Source organism: Danio rerio, chromosome 10, assembly GCF_049306965.1.
Source record: "Danio rerio strain Tuebingen ecotype United States chromosome 10, GRCz12tu, whole genome shotgun sequence".
NCBI classification, from domain to species: domain Eukaryota; kingdom Metazoa; phylum Chordata; class Actinopteri; order Cypriniformes; family Danionidae; genus Danio; species Danio rerio.
Window position 1 is genome coordinate 28,270,055 of NC_133185.1, and position 18,095 is coordinate 28,288,149.

At 41.3% G+C, this 18,095-nt stretch overlaps 2 protein-coding genes across 23 annotated transcripts in view; one reads left to right on the forward strand and one right to left on the reverse strand.

The window, feature by feature from the left end:
• Positions 1 to 18,095, reverse strand: part of cadm2a (cell adhesion molecule 2a) — an 877,490-nt gene that overhangs the window by 116,389 nt on the left and 743,006 nt on the right.
• LOC141376366 (uncharacterized) lies at positions 501 to 7,720 on the forward strand. The gene is made up of 2 exons (XM_073914725.1): positions 501 to 4,530; positions 7,566 to 7,720. The coding sequence occupies exons 1-2, from the start codon at positions 3,312 to 3,314 to the stop codon at positions 7,580 to 7,582; spliced, it is 1,236 nt and encodes a 411-aa protein (XP_073770826.1). The 5' UTR covers positions 501 to 3,311; the 3' UTR covers positions 7,583 to 7,720.

Below are 18,095 nucleotides of genomic sequence, written 5' to 3' on the forward strand. Positions count from 1 at the left end.
AACCAACCAACCAACCAACCAACCAACCAACCAACCAACCAACCAACCAATCAATCAATCCACTCACCCACCCACCCACCCACCAACCACCAACAAACCAACCTACCAACCAACCAACAACTTCCAACCAACCAACCAACCAACCAACCAACCAACCAACCAACCAACTTCCAACTAACCGACCGACCTACTAATCAATCAATCAATCAATCAATCAATCAATCAATCAATCAATCAATCAATCAATCAATCAATCAATCAATCAATCAATCAATCAATCAATCAACCAACCAACCAATCAATCAATCAATCAATCAATCAATCAATCAATCAATCAATCAATCAATCAATCAATCCACTCACTCACTCACTCACTCACTCACTCACTCACTCACTCACTCACTCACTCACTCACTCACTCAACCAACCAACCAACCAACCAACCAACCAACCAACAGAACAACCAATAGGGTTATTTAATGTCTTCTTTTTTTGGTGCCAAAATAAATAATAAATAGAAAACCCGATGTCAAAATAAATTGAGCAAAAACACATACAACATAAAAAAACTACTTTCACCCAATATTCAGTTCACTGTGCATCTTCACTTGCAAGATAAAGAATAAAGAAACCTGTTTTGCTGCCCAGTAGTATGATGAAGCACATTTGGCTTCAGGATCAGTATAAATAAACTCCATACAGGCAGCACAACAGGAACACAATGTCTAGACCTAAAACTAAACCGATAAAAACCTTTTTATCAGCATCGGAATGGATTTGTTTCAGTATAAGCTGTACCTAATAGCTGCCTTCTATATGATTCAACTCTTGTGCTAAAGGCTAACCGGAGCCTTTTGCCAAACCCTGCCATCTTTAGGTGCTAAATTAGATGTGGAAAGGTTCTAATTATGAAATGTAAATAGCAACATTAGTCTCTGCACATGTTGACACTGATATAGGCTTACTTTCATGTAAGCAAGTAGAGGCTCCACTCTTCCTTCCATTTCTGTATCTAAATGAAGACAAAACCCACAATATATAAGACACAGCTCTGGTGAACCTCCTTCTGCTGTTTGTGGGCGAGATAAGAAATGCCACTAGAAGAGCTGAAAATACTCATCAGAAATCTAATAGAACAGGAAGGCAATCATAATGCACTGACATGTCAGCTCAATAGAGCGATGCAGAGAACGAGAGAGAGAGAGAGAGAGAGAGAGAGAGCAAGGGAAGAAGGGGAAGAGAAATGTTTTGACAAAAATCTGAAAAAATGAGCCATTCAACTGGTTTGGAACCATTTTAAATAACGACAAAAGTTCAGATGTCACAGCAAAGCCACTTTCATTTAAACAGATATGATTTTGTCCATCCGGTACACACTTACTTTGCAAGCCATTGTAGACATTTCTGTGTATTTTTGTTGGGTTCTGATATGTTTAGTTGAATTGCTTTCAACTAGCTTTCAACTAAAGCTTTAATTAGCATGCATGAAGCTTTAATTATTAGCATTAAATAACTGTTAAATGGTTAGCACAACACGACTTTCAGAAATGTGGCACCTTGAGATGAAGTCTGATAAACAATCAATTTAACTTTTTCTTCATCACACACATAAATGTAGTTGTAAAAAAGTTTACTTTGCAATAATGCATTCATAACAAAAGTACAAGTTCTCTGTTCAGAAAGTAGAGCAAAAAATATAGATTTAAGACCACAATAATACATTTATAGCATATTATAAGAGTTCGCCCTTAGCTGATGATTGATTATGGAGCTTGTTTGGCATGCTGTCCCGGGAGAGAGCCCTGAACTTGTGAGATCCTCGAGCCCGGGGCTCCCTCCCTTTGCAGGGTGAGAGGGGAGTCTGAGTTCAGGTAGGTCTCGAGAACTCCCCTACATGATAATGTTGGAAGTAGATTAATGCTATGAAGTGTCTATGCTGTCAATTTAGATTTAGCAATTTACTCATGTTACATGCTTTTGGTCTCTGGGAGGAAACAGGAGAGCCCGGGGAAAACCCATGCAAACACGAGGAGAACATGGGAACTCCGCACAGAAACGCTGACCTGGCCAGGGAGTGTCCGAGCCGTTGACATTCTTGCTGTGCGGCCGTGGTGCTAACAACTAGGCCTTCGTGCTGCCCTGACAAGGAATGGGAGGAGTAGGGGTGGAAGGGGGGATTCTTCAAGACGAAGATGACTGAAGTAAGATACTCTGGTTATTTATAATGGTTAAGGAGTCGTCTTGGTAAATTGGTAATTGGTAAATCAGTGTTAGCTAATGTGGACCAGGTGCTACCAATCATAAGCACGTGCTCCTCTCGAAATTAGTTTATAAATAAACTTCACAAAACGGGGAAAATAAGTATTAAACACATCATGTTTTTTTCATGGTAATTTGTTTTTCATTTCTTTAAGAAGCTGTTGACATTGAATTGATCCACATTTTGGTAAAAACCCAAACATTACAAACAAATAAAACAAAACAAACAAAAACTTATAAATGAGTTATGTGAAATAATAGTAGAATGACAAAAGGTGAACATACTGAACTGAAACATTATATAAAAGGATTTTTGTTTTTTTGTCAGGGCAGCTTCTAATATGGAGAATGAATTTACATAAATTGCTCACACTGTAAACAAATTCCTGTAAAATTCACAGTAAATTAGTGGCAGCAAATGGCAAGTAACTTACTGTAAATCTAATTACAGCATAAATACTGTATTAACACTTACTGTGCCATTTATCTTGCTGTATATGTATTGTAGCGAGTCATATAATACCACGTCGCCCTGGGCACAAATCCACACCAGCTGGATCTCTCATCAACCTCGGATCGCTCACAGCTGGACCTCATCAGCCAGGGAGAGATATAAGCCAGCCCCACACAGGAGGAAGTGAGGTTCATTACAGATGACTCCCTGCGCTAACGCTTGTCTCTCTCTGTCTCTCCCACAGCCGAATCCAGCTCGTGACCGATCCAACACCATCCCTCTCACCAGTCTTCACCTTCTCCCCGGAGCACCTGAGCACGCACCTCTAAGAAGAGCACTCATTCACCCCTTTATCACTTGTAAATAAAAGCACCCTCCGGGGCATTGTTTGTAACTTCATCTACGGTGTTTGTGTTTTCCCTCTGCCTCGCTACAACTGGTGGAGAATGCGGGCATTGCAGAGGGAAAAATTCAGAAGAAACACTCACCATTAAGTAGAAAATAACCGCTGAATTTTTCTCTGTGTTTTTTACAGACAGGCATCCGCTCTCTCTCTCTCCCACGCGTCCTCTTGCTCGGCTGTCAACATCCCGTCGCCATGTCTTTGGAAGAGGTACTGCTCCACCTAGCGGAGATCTCCAGTAAACAGAACTCCATCTCTGAGCAGCTTACAGCCAGACAGGATCGACTGGAACAGCAGCTCCGCCAGGCGGCCAGACACCATCCGACTCCCGAAGTGAGTGCGCATCATCATCTCACTAAACTCAGCGACCTGGATGATATTGACGCTTATTTACATACCTTTGAGGTTATTGCCGAGAGAGAAGGCTGGCCAAAAGAAAACTGGGCGAGAATGTTGGCTCCGTTTCTCACAGGAGAAGCGCAACGAGCATATTTTTCACTAGAGACACCTAAAAATGAAGATTACAAAGCGTTAAAAAAGGAAATATTAGCCAGAATGGGGCTATCCACAATCAGCGCAGCCCAACAGTTTTCCCAGTGGTCTTACGACGAGAAACAACCAGTGAGAACTCAAGCAGCTCAACTTTCTCGCCTGGGAAGGCTATGGTTATTGGGAGGAGATCCCTCGGCGGTCCAGGTCGCTGAGAAGGTGATCATCGAGAAGATGATGCGTGCGTTACCCCGACGTTTGCGAACACTCACCAGCATGCGAAATCCTGAGTCACTGGCCACCCTGGTGGAGGCGATCGAGCTGGCTGAAGCTCACATCGCCCGAGATAATGGGGAGAGAGCGGCTCTGCCACCCCGGAGGGTAAGTGCACCTTGGCGACCGGTGGAGGGCACAACGCGACCAGGCGGCAGACCAGCGGTCCCCAGCCCGATGGACGAGCCGATGCCCACCGAGCCGACGACGCACTCGACCCCGGCCTGGACAGCAGGGTGCGCGGTACACCGCAATATCCCTCCCGAAGCTCCCACCCATAAAGTCCAGCTAGAGGGTAAAACACAAACGGCCACCTTAGACACAGGAAGCGCCATCACTCTGGTTCACCCGAAGACGTTGAAATACCGCCAGGAAAGTAAAAGTCTTATTCCAATCACGTGTGTACACGGTGATACCCGCCACGTACCCGCCCGAAGAGTGACCATCGCGGCGAAACCAGGCAGCTGGCGCATCGAAGTCGGGGTTGTTCCAGATCTTCCTGTGCCCCTCCTACTGGGCAGAGACTGGCCGGGGTTCGATGAACTCCTCACTCACCACCACGCTCTATCGGCTCGTTCAAAGAAGAAGAACAAGTCACGGGCTCATCGGGACCGCAAACCAGCGCTGATGACCACCGAGAGCGACAGAGGGGGTGAGTCATCAATTTCTGCTAATCTATACTTTGATCTGTTTCAACAGATAACCGCAGGAGGCGATTTTGGTAGAGCACAAAGGGAAGATGAAACGCTCAAACACTGCTGGCCGCAAGTACGGATCATCGAAGGTAATGAGCGACTTCCCAGCCCTCACCCCCTCCCACATTTTATTGTGGAAAATGGTCTGCTGTACTGTGTCGCAGAGAGGCGGGGGGAAAAGAAGACACTATTGGTCGTCCCGAGGACCAAGAGGGAGACGGTCTTAGAACTGGCACATACCCACCCGATGGCTGGACATCTGGGAGCGGCCAACACGGTGAAAAGGATCCGCGACCGTTTCCATTGGCCGGGGCTAGACGGGGAAGTAAAGAGGTATTGCCAGGCATGTGACATCTGCCAGAGAACGTCTCCCCAACGACCACCCCCCAGCCCTCTAATACCACTACCCATCATCGATGTGCCCTTCACCCGAATTGGTATGGACTTGGTAGGGCCTTTGCCGAAGTCGGCCCGGGGACATGAGCACATCCTTGTTATCCTCGATTATGCCACCAGATACCCTGAAGCGATTCCCCTGAGGAAAGCCACGTCATCGGCCATCGCGAAGGAGCTGTTTCTGCTATGCAGTCGAGTGGGAATCCCAACAGAGATACTGACCGACCAGGGCACCCCCTTCATGTCCCGGTTGATGGCAGACCTCTGTCACCTCCTCAAGGTAAAACAGCTAAAAACCTCAGTATATCATCCACAGACTGACGGCCTTGTCGAGCGCTTTAACAAGACTCTGAAGCAGATGCTCCGACGGGTGGTGGCAGAGGACGGGCGCGACTGGGACCTCATGATCCCGTACGTGTTATTCGGTATCAGGGAAGTCCCCCAGGCCTCCACAGGATTTACCCCCTTCGAACTGCTGTTTGGCCGCCAACCCAGGGGCCTATTGGATGTGGCTCGTCAAGCCTGGGAGCAGGAGCCAGCCCCCCAGCGGTCGGTGATTGAACACGTACGGGACATGAGAGAACGCATCGACAAAATCATGCCCATCGTCAAGCAACACCTGACCGAAGCCCAGCGCGCCCAGCAGAGATTGTATAACCGGCCCGCCCAACCCAGAGAGTTCCACCCAGGGGACAAGGTGATGATACTCATACCTACCACAACGTCGAAGTTCCTCGCATCCTGGAAGGGGCCATACACGGTGGTAGAAAGGGTAGGGCCGGTAAATTATCGAGTCCGTCAGCCGGGACGAAGACGGGAAGAACAACTGTACCACATTAATCTTATGAAGAAGTGGGTTGCAGCTCCAGGTCATCTCGTTGCCTTCACTGAAGAAAATCTTCCCGTGGTCCACATAGGTGAGCAACTCTCACCAAACCAGAAGGCGGAGCTGCAAGCCTTGGTTGGTCAGTTCAAGGATGTGTTCTCGGAGAAACCGGGCCGAACCTCCATCATCCAGCACAACATTATCACTCCTCCTGGCACCATCGTCCGGCAAAGGCCTTATCGAGTTCCAGAGGCTCGCAGGCTGGCTATCGACGAGGAGATCCAGAAGATGAGAAGGTTAGGCATCATCGAACCATCCCGTAGCCCGTGGTCCAGCCCAATAGTGATGGTCCCCAAACCCGATGGCACCCTCCGTTTCTGCAACGACTTTAGGAAACTCAACGAGATCTCCAAGTTCGACGGATACCCCATGCCTCGGGTGGACGAGCTGCTGGATAGGCTGGGTGGAGCCCGATTTATCTCCACCATCGACCTCACCAAAGGCTACTGGCAGTTACCACTCAGTGAAGACGCCAAGGAGAAAACCGCCTTCTCCACACCCGGTGGGCACTGGCAATACCGGGTTCTTCCCTTCGGGCTCCACGGGGCCCCAGCCACATTCCAAAGAATGATGGACATCCTGCTGAGGCCCCACCAGCCATATGCAGCAGCCTACCTGGACGACCTCATCGTCCACTCTGAGTCATGGGAAGAACACCTATCCCGGTTACGGAGGGTGCTCTTAGATCTTCGACGGGCTGGGCTCACAGCTAATCCCAAGAAATGCCACCTGGGTCTAGCCGAAGCCAGATACCTCGGCTTCCACATTGGACGAGGTCTCATACAGCCACAGCAAAACAAGGTCAAGGCACTACAAGAAACTCCACAACCCACCACAAAGACCCAGGTACGTGCATTTCTGGGGTTAGCGGGCTACTATAGATGTTTTATACCTAACTTCTCATCCATAGCCAGCCCTCTGACAGACCTGACCAGAAAGGGGCAGCCGGAAAGGATAAGATGGACCAAGGAAGCCGACGATGCGTTCCGAGCCCTAAAGAAGTCCCTCACGTCCTCACCGGTACTGCACGCACCTGACTTCGGCTGCCCCTTTATTCTACAGACGGATGCTTCCGACTCGGGCCTGGGCGCGGTCCTCTCCCAGGTCCACGGCGATGAAGAACACCCCATCATGTACGTGAGTCGGAAGCTGACCCCCGCAGAGACCCGCTACGCAACGGTGGAGAAGGAGGCCCTGGCGATCAAGTGGGCAATCCTGGAGCTAAGGTACTATCTCCTTGGCAGGAAATTCACTCTGGTGACCGACCACGCCCCGCTACAGTGGATGGCTACAGCGAAAAACAGCAACGCTCGGGTCACCAGATGGTTCCTGTCGCTCCAGGATTTCAACTTTGACGTCCAACATCGAGCCGGGGCCTCCCACGGAAACGCAGACGGACTCTCACGGCTCTGGTCAGGATGGGCAGGTCTGTCGAAACATTCTACCCCCCCTCTCAATACACTGCTCTTCCTTCGCAGGACACCCAGGACCAGGACGACGCTAAGGGGGGGGGAATGTAGCGAGTCATATAATACCACGTCGCCCTGGGCACAAATCCACACCAGCTGGATCTCTCATCAACCTCGGATCGCTCACAGCTGGACCTCATCAGCCAGGGAGAGATATAAGCCAGCCCCACACAGGAGGAAGTGAGGTTCATTACAGATGACTCCCTGCGCTAACGCTTGTCTCTCTCTGTCTCTCCCACAGCCGAATCCAGCTCGTGACCGATCCAACACCATCCCTCTCACCAGTCTTCACCTTCTCCCCGGAGCACCTGAGCACGCACCTCTAAGAAGAGCACTCATTCACCCCTTTATCACTTGTAAATAAAAGCACCCTCCGGGGCATTGTTTGTAACTTCATCTACGGTGTTTGTGTTTTCCCTCTGCCTCGCTACAGTATTTACAGTATTACATTTCTTAACTGTAAAATATACAGTGATTTTCAGTTATCTTATCTGTAATGTATTTTCATACAATATATTTTTGTAATTCATTGCTAGTTTATTCAATCAGTACTAAAAAAAAACAAAAAAAAAAAAAAACTCTATTTTCCGCTAACACCACTGATTTGCTATTGTGTTCACTTGCTCAACAGAAATGATTGTGATTGTCCATGACAGTCACGGCTGTTTACCAAGTGCAAACACAGATACACGGACACTGGAACATTTCAAAGTCGTGATAATCAGTCGATGGGGGATATAGCAGAAACTTCAGGCAGAAAAAAAAAAATCCCTTTCTGTGATTTGTCACGTTTCACGTTCATTTGTTTTACTGTATTTTGATTTACAGTAAATTAAAAATACTGTATTTAATGGTCCCAAGAGAATATTTCCCACAATGCAACTTTAAAATGCAGTATCATACTGCATAACTGCTCTACAGTAAAACACAATTCATTTTACAGTTAATACTGTGCAATTTACAGAAATTGTTAACAGCGTATGTGTGAGTTTTTCACAGACATCAACAGAGTGTACATATCTTGATGGTTCTGTGGGTCTCGTCTATAAAATCTTGTCTTACATATATATTTTATATTGGATTCAAGTTAGGTGACTGGCTGGACCATTCAACAACTTGATTTTCTTTCACTGAAAGCATTTGAGATTGTACTTGCTGTGTTTTAGATCATTGTCTTGCTGAAATGTCCACACTGGTTTCATCTTCATCCTGATAGTGTAGATGTTGGACTGAAGCAGCTAATATTCATTTACAATGACGAAGGGCAGAGGATTGCTAAAGAACTAATGAGAGATTTCAGCTGCTGTCTGGGCTTTCACTGCCATTTTTACAGCTCCCTTTCTTCATGTGTTCAATACCACAAAATTTACAAAAGTATACAAAAATTTGGTATTTTTAAAATGTTAAAAATGTGTGTAAGTGTTAAAATGGGGTGTTAAGATAAACTAGCCGCGTATTTTTAAATTAGGAACATACTGTATCTAGTTTAAGTCAGTTTTGAAAACCAGTACTCAATATATAAATGACAGCCAGTTTAATGTATAGCATGACGTACAATTGAATTGACAAATGTTGCTGTTTGGTTCAAAACAAGCAGGCTTCTTCCGAATTCTCCCCTCTTCCCTTTTTTACTTCATAACTGACAACACCAATAAGCAGGACTGCATGATGACAACTTAATAAGCAGACAGGAAGTGTGAATGTTGTCTGAGTGTGTGTAAAGAGAAGAGGATTTTTTTTGCATGCTAGTTTAGGCTCGTGTTTTTGAGGAACAGGTTGTGACAGTTTGGCACACACGGTAAGAAAATAATGAATTCCAAATATTTCTCTCTGTTTGCCTCAGTGATACTGTGAGATGACGGGTCACTTCTCTAATAAGAAACCTGTGACTCAGGCCTGTGTAACAAGACGTTCCCCTCAATCATTTTCAAGTGCCTCTGCTTCCTGGAAGAGAAGACGCGAGGGCTTTATGCCCCTTGTTTGAGAGGTAACTTTCCAAAACTCACACTCTGAACTAACACTGTGTACTAACAGCATTCCTAAAAAAAGGCCAGAAAGTCCCAAGAATTCAGCTCTTGAAGGAATCATAACCTGCAATTATCCGTTAGCACATGTATATTTAAAGGTTTGAAGTCAGTAATATGTTTTAAAAGATATATATACTTTTTTTTTTTTTTTTTTTTTTAGCAATAATGCATTTGTTTGATTAAAAATCAAAAGTATATAATTACACATTTTCACAATTCATTAATTTTTTTGAGCACCAATTAGCAAATTCTTAACAATATCAAACTTTTGAATGGTAGTTTACACACTTCAAATGTTTTTCTCTTCCAGAAAAAACAAACAAATGACTCATACTGCACAGATGTTTGCTCAATCAGATGCTGGAAATCAGTGTATGCCTCAGAATTCATATAATTAGTTTAAATAATGAGTTATACATATGCTTCCTAATAAATATGTTATGGGGATAGTATTTTGGGCATTCACATGACAGTAAAAACATTTGTCAAGATTTTTTTCTATTCTCAGCATTCTCAATAATGATAACTAACCAGCTTACTTTAGTTTATTGTTTTCAATAAAACAGTCAAATACTTACAATTAGCTAGCTAGTAATAAATCCTAGCATTCAATTTTATATTCAGGTCATTTTCATAACATTACATTTCAATTTGAATGACATTTTATGCAGCACACACAATATATTGTAAAACAGATATTTTGAAAAATGTCTCTGAAAAACAATTCCCTTTTTTTATAAACTCAACTTAAATCTTAATTCGATTTTAAAGGAGGCCTATTATGCAAACAAATCACATTTATAAGGGTGTTTTTTTTTAAGTTGTATATATAACCAGGCTCTAATAGTTTTATACAAATTGCAGAAATACTTTGATTCACATTCTCCCTTTGTAGGTCTCTTCCTCATTAGCATAAACAGTCCTTAAGCCTTCCTTTTCACTGCGCACAACAAGCAACAGACTGGAAGTCATTCATTTCCAATGATGAGTAGTCCGGGAGCTGCGTGGAGTTCCAATCACTTATTTATGTGAAAAAATTTGGATTCGAATTGAGCTGCGGATCCGTTAAAATATTTGAACTCCGGTGACTTGACCGTATGCGACCGGCTGACTGAACGTGATGTATTCTAGTGTTGTCAAAGCAGGTCCATGTGCGCGAGATGAGACATACTAGCATTTTTTCTTTATTTTTTGAATCGGAAAAAGTCTATATATTAAAAAATAAATAAAAAATAATAATAATTTTATGTTGTCTCCACATTCCCTCCAATATATATTTTTGCGGTCTATGGGTTTCTACTATTCATTAATTTATTCATTCATTCTTTCATTTATTCATTCATTCAACTCTTAGCTCTTGCTCATAGCTCTTGCTTTTGCACTACTTTAATTCGGACACTGCGAAAACAGCTTCTCTCCCATGGTGCACGTCAGAATGGAAAATTCTGTGCAACTGCCATGAGGGGGCCTGTTCTGACAGTCGTGTAAAATTGTTGTGTGCAGTGGAAAGGCGGCTTTAGTGTGAAGCAGCCTTCACCATTAGAGTTTCCGCACCAAAATTTAAAAAAAAGGCTGGCAGCATAATCTTATTTTAATTTAAAGGGACAGTTGCCAAAAGGGTACAATTTAGATCAAAGCCTAAAATGGTCAGTTTCAAAGTCTTATAAAAATATGTGTGGTGTATTTTGAGCTGAAACTTTACATACACACTCAGTCTATCTTGTAAAAAAAGGGCATAATCTGTTTAATTTAAAGGGCACCTATTTTACCCCCTTTTCAAGATTTAAGATAAGTCTTTTGTGTCTCCAGAGTTTCTGTAAAGTTTCAGCTCAAAACACCCATCAGCTTATTTATTAAACCTTTCCGAATATAGGAGTTTTCTGCTCTGAACACATTGTAGCTGTTTTTGTTGCCTGTGCCTTTAATGCTAGTTCTCCCCGCCCACCGTTTCCACGTGCCTGTCAGAGTATGCCTCAATATCCGTCTCGGCTGTGTCAGTGACAGACATGAAGAAAGCAGATCTCACATAATGTTAGTGAGAAATACTACAGTAAGGACTTTCCCAATGGTTATTTGATGTATTTGCTGTGTTGTTAAATCGTCGATGAGAATGATGAGTCACACACATTGTCTTTACAAAGTTTCAGCACACACAAACAGTGCATGTATTTAACTTTGTACTGTTTTTGCATGCAAATGTGACAAGATACACGTTAATATTCACTGCTGTATCGATATCTGTTATTTTAATGTACAAAATAAACCTGATTTAATGTCCACAAACCGGGATTGAAGCTTTGTCTTTTATAATTGTACTGACATGGGGCTGTGGTGATGAAGTAAAGATGATGATGATTGATGATCACAGAGAGCTGAACAGATTTTTTAATCCAGGTTGCTTTGCGCACATCCTGTCTTGTTGATACACTGTAAAAAAAAAATCCTGATTGCCTTAAATTTTTAGTCAAATAATCTTATGAGTTCATTAAACTTGTCTTAAACTGACCTAAAACAGCTCGTGTAACTTATAAAAGTCAGAACATGATTAACTTAAGGAATGAGGATTAACTTAAATATGATTAAATAAGTTACAATGACATAAAAACATATGTTGTCACAACTAATTGATCATCTAATGTATTACAGTGTATGATTATCCGCGTAACTACAGAAACATGCTAATATACAGCTGTCAATCAATTCGGTGAACAGGGAAACCGCACTCCTACGTCACGTTGCTGTGGGCCTCAAAACGAGAGGGATTTGGATCCTATTTTAACATCAGGAAATTTAAAAAATAGACTTTTTGTCTTTATATTACTCCAATATGACTGTGGACACACTATAACTACACACAGTTCTCTCCAAACAGCTTACAAAAGATGATTTTCATCATAGGTGCTCTTTAAATTGAAATAAAGTTACATGCATTCACACATGAGAATCGAAACAATATTACTTTACCCTTTCAACACACAATAAGCTAACGCTAAACACTTGTGGTGACCACGGTGTCGCGACTGCCATTACTCTGAACCAGTTCATCCCAGCGTGATCTCAGAGAGCCACTTTTCTCTCATCGATCTGAGTGTCCAACTGTGAAGAATAACTGCAACAAACACCTCAAACGCAGCAACACAGAGAGAAGTTACTCCTCCACCGCCATGCCAATCAACATCACCCACTCAAACAACTTGATAGGTCAGGAGAAGTGAGTCATCAGCATAAATGGTGGCTTATACAATCATGCGCTTTTCATTTGACCGAAAAAAGACAAGGCAGTATTTAAATGAGAGCATGGACACATACTCGCACGTGGTTAATGGCTATTCTGTGGAATATTTCGGTGTAATATGCCATAACACTTATTCCAAATGAGCTAATTTGTTGGTCTGGTGAGCACACAAATCCCGTTAAGGTGTAATTTAAAGAGTGGTCAGACTGCGCGAGCTCAAAGGTGAAGAATTGTGGGTATTGACGCACTTTCGGCAAGCTGAAATATTGAACAGCAGAAAACTGCTGGAGCCCTAGAGAGAACCATAGAGATAGCTGAACTCTCCGTGAGCTGCTAAATGTCGAATTAAACAGTCAATCAATTTCAGGGTGAATAAGAGAGAGGGAAAAGCGAGCGAGAGAAAGAGTAAGAATGGGGTGAGACGCATCGACATGAGTCAGGCTGGGAATAAATGAGGTCTCGGCTCATAATAAACCCATATTTGTAATAAACAGATGCTGTGGAGGCATAAAATTGTCTTTTTAAATGGAGAGGGATTTGGCTGATGACGCACCATTACACACGGTGTTAACGCCCGACAAGGCCAGGAAGGGCCAGATAGATAGATGAATAGAAAGATGGCGCGCTTGTTCTCCATCACACTTTCCTGCACCCGCTCACTTCAGGTCTCTTTGCTGTGGAATGAACGCTGGAGATATTTTGTAGCTAGAGAAGCTAATTTTATTCATAGACTGAAAGACGGATAAAAGAGAATGAACTGGAGAGCGAGAAGAGAAAGACAAGTCGAGAGGAAGAGACAGGCTGCCAGAGAAAAAGCAATGGATAAAAGATGTATTGAGATTCAGCTGTGAAAAGCCAACCGCCGCAGAAACAGAACAGCTACAGCCTGAAGCCAGTAATGCTACGCTAGTTACACTAATGCTAACAACAAATCATGGTGTTTGAAGTGTTTACTGAGAGAAATCTTTTGTTGAAATGCAAACAATTGAAAGAATCAAATACAATAAATAAACACAAATGTTTCCCAGTACTGGATTGCGGCTGGAAGGGTAATACATATGCTGGAGTAGTTGGCGGTTCATTCTGCTTAGGCGACCTCTGATAAATGAGACTAATCTATAGGAAAATGAATGGATGAATACAGATGCTTCTCTTTGCGAGGGTGCATCTTAAAATATAAAAGCAGATCTTTTACATGCATAACAGGATTTTTTTTTCATATATTATACAACTTTTCATGTGAAATTCTTTACAACAATTTACTTATTCAAAATAATGTAATAATGTCATCATAATCATAATAATGATACTTTTTTAAATATTTAAAAATGTCAGAAATGTTTTCACCAGGTCATAGTAATCGTATATATTTGTAATCTAGTTGTCAACCCAGGCTCATTCTAAAAACGTACCTCCATATACATTTCTAGAGAAAGCCAAATATGTCCAAGAAGCTAAGTTTTTTTTGCAGTTTTTGTGAATCCGCCAGAGGCTGCTGTGTACGCTTTTAGAGATCTTAAATTTCTCTTGCGAGTGCCATTTCCAGCTGCTGTTCTCACATAAATCCACCTAAGGTCACTGTTGACTGACTGTTTGACTGACTGACCAACAGACTGACCCACCCTCCTCCTTTCCTAAACCCAACCAAAAGTATTTTCAAAAGCACCAATTGACCTGCCCACCCACTTACCTAAACCGCAGTGTTTTGCAAAGCAATCGCCTGATTTTTACCAAGTTTTTAGATTTTACCACATTCTTACCCTGTAATTTTATTTTTTATTTTTTGGATCCTGTTTTTGTCCCACTTTCTGGAACTGTTCTTTGCCGGACTCTAACCCTGTCATCGTGGTCAACTCCTCTCTTCTATCTCAAGTGCATTGAGGTACGTGATGAGCTAACTGTGACAGTGTGAAAGCTGTCCATGTGAAGGTAAGTGTTCAGCTGTAAGCACAAAAACGAAGGCATCAAACAGGTACATGGCATTCGTTTTAAAAATGATATGCAGCCATGCCTTCCTCTGGCTACATAATTTGCGAGCTACATTTTCAGAATGATCCAATGCTGCTAGTCGCAGCTGATCCCAATTATTATTTGTTAGTTAAGCTAATAGTTAGATAAGCTATAGTTTCTTGCAAAGATATTTCCTGTTTTTTTCCAAAAATTCCTGCAGTCTTGCAGTGTCTCATATGACATCCATGTAGTTACAAACTATCAGCTGTACAACCCTGCCTGAAATTCTTCCACCTTCTCACGGGGGCTCAGTGTTTACCACTGTCGCCTCACAGCAAGAAGGTCGCTGGTTTGAGTCCCGACTGGGTCAGTTGGCGTTTCTGTGTGGAGTTTGCTTGTTCTCTCTTTGTTCAATTGGGTTTCATCCGGGTGCTCTGGTTTCCTCCACAGTCCAAAGACATACGGTCATAAGGGAATTGAATAAACTACATTGGTTGTAGTGTATGTTAGTGTGTGCAAGAGTGTGTGGGTGTTTCCCAGAGTTGGGTTGCAGCTGGAAGGGCCTCCGCTGTGTAAAACATATGCTGGATAAGTAGGCGGTTCATTCTGCTGTGGCAACCTCTGATTAATAAAGGGACTAAGCTGAAAAGAAAATGAATTAATGAATGATTGAATAAATGAATAAATGAACACTGGCCGTAGTATATGTGTGTGAATGAGTATGTATGAATGTTTGCCACAGCTGGGTTGCAGCTGGAAGGGCATACGCTGTATAAAACATATGCTGAATAAGTTGGCGATTCATTCCACTGTAGTGACCCCTGATAAAAAAAGAGACTAAGCCAAAGGAAAATATAGAAAAATATGTAGCTTGAACAAGCAGCAAAAATCTTTTTTTGAGTGTATACAAAGTCAACATTTACTGATAGTGCTATACTTGTGGAAACATTTTGTCCTCACAACGTAAGGATTACAAAGCACACATACACATCGCAATTAAGAACGATGCAGAAACGCACATAAAAGATGGATGGAATAATAATGTGAATGTGGTGATTGGAGAATAAAGGAGCACCTGTAGATGCAGAGCGGAATTATCCTGCTCATTTTCTCTGTTGTGTCTCTTTGAGAAAGTAGCAGAAATCAGTGCTGTGGGACTAGAGGAAGAGGAGGAGGGAGTAAAGGTCTGTGGTCTACAAACACACACTCTTTACGCTGATAATCACCTTCTCAAGGTCACCTTGTCCTCCAACATCGCTGTGGAGTTGGAGAGGACGGAGAACCTCACCTGTGCAGAACAAATGCGTAATTGAGGCAACGCAGTGATTAGCCTGAGTGGCGTTTGTTGAGAAAAGCACATCTGCACCTGTGCATGGACTCAGTGGGCCTTTGCTGGCAGATGATAAGAAAATAGCGGCTGTAAATATTTCCCACAAACCCCCTTTGGCCGAGCACAAAATGTCTGAAATCTCCCTATCTCCCTTCCCTCATTTTCACTTTCCTCGAGGCTGCAAAACTATCCAAAACCTGTAAAAACCAGCACAATAGAACACTTATACCACACACACACACACACACACACACACACATGCATATACTTCACAAACCCAACACTGGGTGACATGAGGAAGTGATAAAACTGCTGGGAGATTGAGGTACAAAGTTTTAAAATATGGCGACAAGCTGACAGAATATTTGGGCAAGGCTTATACTTATTAATTGATCATGTTTGTAGCATTTGTACTTGTTATTATTTGAAACACTCACAGTTTGAGTAACATTTAAAAAGATATTCATGCTCAGACTGACTGTTTCACTTCATAAGACCTCAATGTATCAATAATATCCAGCTCCAGACCCACTCCTGTTTCAGCACATTCAAACCAGCACACATGATCTAGGCAGGAGCTTATCATATGTGGTTACGACAGATGTTAATGTGATTTAACGTCTTCTCTGACCTCGTCATCAATATATATATATATATATATATATATATATATATATATATATATATATATATATATATATATATATATATATATATATATATTGCTAATAAATGGTGTACACAATAGGCAATACTGTAAACTATTTTACAAATATGGCGATCGAGAACGCCAATTTAATAGAACGAATTCAATTTAATAGACTGAACAATTTTCCATTAGTAATCATAGAAGATCAGTTAATATTTATCTGACAGAGTCAGTGTAGCTATTTGTTTGCTGGCTTTGCTGAAACATTTGCCAGATATATATAAACAATCTAAATAGGATTGGTTTTATTTATATAATGGATTAATTATAGAGAAGAAAATAACAGCAAGTTAATATATAGGCTTACATCTTTATATGTAACACAAATCTTTTTACATTTAATAAATGTATAACACTACATTACTACGTTTTACTCCAGTGATTGAATACCATTTATTTGCTTAATTTTCTAATTACTTTTTTATTCATGTTTTTCCACATTAAATACTTTAGTAATTTATAGTAAGTAATATATTGTTTTTAAACCATACAGTACTGGTAATTATTAAAACCGAATTAGTCTATTACACTTAATCCTACAATTAAACAGTCTATTATGTTTTCTTTGTGTATGTGCAAATAAAGTCATAAGTGTTTTAACTAATATTTTATTAACATAAACTGAGTATCAAAAGTGAAATGTGTGTGGGTCTGTGGATGTGCAACTGGATATATCTCCAATGTATTGACAGAGGTAATGGGATTTCCTTAGTTTTGCCCATTGACTTAGATTTTATGAACCATAATGGACCAAAGTTTTAGATGAAAATCTTCTATAATTTTATTTTAAGTTTTTGCAAAAATTTAATTGCAAAATTTAATTTAATTTATTTATCATTACATTTAATTTATTTAATGTAATGCCAAGGCAATATTAAACATATTTTTATATAAAAATAAAATACAAAACTATGTATTATGTTAAAGGGATAGTTCACCCCAAAAATGAACAATTACTTACTATTTACTTGCCTGAAGTGTTATAAATTTTAATGAGTCTTTAATAACTGTGGAAACACATCATCATCGAGTCTATGAAAAGTGTTTATCTTAATATACAAGTAGTAATGTATCATATTATCATTATGGCATTTTTAATTTCTTTATCCACATAGTATTGCTGCTGCAGAACTAATGATGTACCATGGGTGGTAATCTGGAACGCTCACAGATTAAAAAAAACTAAACTTTATTCATGATTCACTGCTTTCATTGTAACAATTGCCTCTATAGATTTAGAAGACTTGTCAAATAAAACTATGCAAGTTGTTCCCTTTGTTTACACCATATTATACCGCTCAGTATTGTGTGCTTAAGTCACATCTTCTATATGAGAACATATAGAGAACATATAAAACAAAATATAAAAATATTTAAGTTCAACCCAAAAATGAAAAATTACTTTCCTTTTAGCGTGTTGGAAAAAAAAATCATAGTCACTTAAAATTGTGAAGTAGATGTTTACTTAAATCATTTGTGTTGAAAGTACATTTATAATTTTCACTGGCTTTAAGTGAAAT